This window comes from Trematomus bernacchii, unplaced genomic scaffold (assembly GCF_902827165.1).
Source record: "Trematomus bernacchii unplaced genomic scaffold, fTreBer1.1, whole genome shotgun sequence".
NCBI classification, from domain to species: Eukaryota; Metazoa; Chordata; class Actinopteri; order Perciformes; family Nototheniidae; genus Trematomus; species Trematomus bernacchii.
The window spans coordinates 5,996,761-5,999,354 of record NW_022987705.1 but is presented as its reverse complement, the minus strand read 5'-3'; the positions used below and the strand labels follow the sequence as shown (position 1 = coordinate 5,999,354).

At 44.7% G+C, this 2,594-nt stretch overlaps 1 protein-coding gene across 1 annotated transcript; it reads left to right on the top strand.

Annotated features, from left to right (window-relative positions):
* Positions 1–554: 554 nt before the first annotated feature.
* gsx1 (GS homeobox 1) lies at positions 555–1,907 on the top strand. The gene is made up of 2 exons (XM_034140391.1): positions 555–978; positions 1,085–1,907. Exons 1-2 carry the CDS (start codon positions 603–605, stop codon positions 1,435–1,437), a joined length of 729 nt encoding a protein of 242 aa, XP_033996282.1. The 5' UTR covers positions 555–602; the 3' UTR covers positions 1,438–1,907.
* The last annotated feature ends 687 nt before the right edge of the window (positions 1,908–2,594 follow it).

Below are 2,594 nucleotides of genomic sequence, written 5' to 3'. Positions count from 1 at the left end.
TAAACATTTAATCGTATATAAACGAACCTAAATCATTTCTGTAATGTATCTATACTGTTATAAAAGTGCCATACATGTACATTAACAGTTGTGAACATCTCTGAAAGTTTATCCAATTGCCCTGGCTATACTTAGGACTATAACTCATCCAAATACGTACCCAAGAGGCTGCGTAATGTCTAAGACAAAACTTGAATTCATATTCTGGCTTTCCGAATGTGACAGGAACGTTTTCTCTGGCAAATTTAAGCTGTGCTCTATGATAAAATGAGAGTGATGATAAAAGGGAGAAAGGGCAGTGCCGCCTCTTGCGGCGTGGGTGGGGCTGACAAGAATAGACTACATTATGCAGTTCATTTAGTTAACAAGTGAAATAATGGGGAAGCGTGCAGTGGGAATGCCGAGAGAAAGGCACAAAACCCTATTGAGAGCTCTTGGCCGCTTACAGCGTAACCGTCACATGGCCGAACCGAGTCCACGCGGCTATTTAAGGGGCTGCGCTGCGCCTTCAGCACCACTTCGCTGTCCACCGTCCCGAGGAGAGCACCCTGACACACCGCGCTTCAACTTCTCCCACACTGCAGAGCAACACGTCCGCAAACATGCCGAGGTCTTTTCTCGTGGATTCCTTGATTTTAAGGGAGGCAAACGACAAGGGGAACGAGAACCACCCACCTTTATTCCCGTACGCCGTGCACTCTCCGCACCACCCTCACGGGCTGACGGGCTCATGCCACTCCAGGAAGGCCGGGCTGCTGTGCTTCTGTCCGCTCTGCATGACCGCGAGCCAGCTCCACCCGTCCCCACCGAGCCTGCCGCTCCTCAAGGCGTCTTTTTCTCCCTTCAGCTCACAGTACTGTCACTCAGCTCTGTCGAGGCACCACTCATCCAACAGCATCAACCTCAGCCACGGACCCGGGATTTACCAAGCTGCGTACTCGGTCCCAGACCCGCGACAGTTTCACTGCATCTCTATCGGTGAGTACAGACACCTTTCCGGATTGATTCAGTAAACAAAGCAACATTTAACTTGTTTTTATGATATAGCACGTGCCTGACAATCTGTTTATTTTATTTTTTACAGAAAACAGCAACAGCAAACTTCAGAGCAGCAAGCGCATGCGCACAGCCTTCACCAGCACACAACTTTTGGAGCTGGAGCGAGAGTTCACCTCCAACATGTACCTCTCCAGACTGAGGCGCATCGAGATCGCCACATACCTGAACTTGTCCGAGAAACAGGTGAAAATCTGGTTCCAGAACCGCAGAGTGAAGCACAAAAAGGAGGGAAAGAGCAGCGGCCAAAGGACTGGATCACATAACTGCAAATGCTCGTCCCTGTCCACCGCGAGATGCTCGGAGGAAGAGGACGATGACATGCCCATATCTCCCTCCTCGTCTGAGAAGGAGGACGTGGACCTGTCCGTCTCCCCCTGAACTCTCCCTCTGCCTTCCCATGAAAGATTTTGGTCCCCATGATTTTGAATACAGCCAAAAAAAGACTGTTCCACTTGTGTTCAGTCGTCTGTACATAGAAAGAGAATATTTAATCAGGGAATTGCCCTGAATTATTGTATAGTTGTATACTTGTTGTACGTTTGTATGTAGTTTTTTTCTGAAAACAGTCAATTTGTTGTGGCCACTCCTATGAGTATGGTAGGCATATTTGTAAAGACAAACCCAAAAAACAATAGCAACATTGTTTATTAGTAATTTGGGGGAGACAGTATTTTGTATACATGATGACTACTGGTTAGATTCATTCTGTGTGGATGGAACTGTGACTTCAAAAGCTGGAGAGAAATTCCCTCAATGTCACATGTCTGAGATCACCCTGAAAATATATCTCCACTGTAATTGAAAAATATTTATTTATTTAAAAATGTTGATACTTAAATAAAAATATTTCTGAGCGAAATAATATTCTGTGGTTTTGGTTACATGTTGGTCTTTGCGCACCACTGTGTGCGTACAGTTGCGCACCTAAACTCACTTTATTATGGGCAGTTTGGACAATATGGTCCAAATTATATATTTAAAAAAAAGATGCTGTGAGAAGACAATTAGGTAAAGTCATACTGTGTGATATTATTTGGTCACAAAACATGGATTACATCTCCGCACATTTACATGCTCATGGCTGCGATATGTGGCTACATGTGCACGGGTTTATTTCAGGCGTAAGGCTCATTTTCTTTGCAATTTTAAATACATATATCAATATTCTCTGACACGAAGATACAGTAGATTTGCGCAGGAGTGTTTGGTTTATGAGAAACAAAACATTTTACGAGGTCCATATTGAGCCAAAAGCAATAAGGAAGGACAGACGTATTTTCTTCCTAAGATTCTCAGCGTGCACTGCACACGGACAAACTAAGTGTATTTGTGTACTAAAGGAGGCCACATAAGCTCAACTCCACTCTGAAAGATTAAATCAGATGCTCAATAATCCTTATCACTCCGAGGTGATGAATACGTTGTTATGAGGTCCCTTTATGAGCTTTCCCTGGGGGACACTCAACCCATATCACTGCCTGGCCCTTCGGAGCTCTTTTCAAGTTTCATCCCAGCTGAAATGATCGGTCTCGTGT

Coding starts and splice junctions, on each gene's coding strand:
- gsx1 (XM_034140391.1), top strand. CDS start 603: ATGCCGAGGTCTTTTCTCGTGGATTCCTTGATTTTAAGGGAGGCAAAC. Junction 979..1,084: donor GTTTCACTGCATCTCTATCG/GTGAGTACAGAC, acceptor TATTTTTTACAG/AAAACAGCAACAGCAAACTT.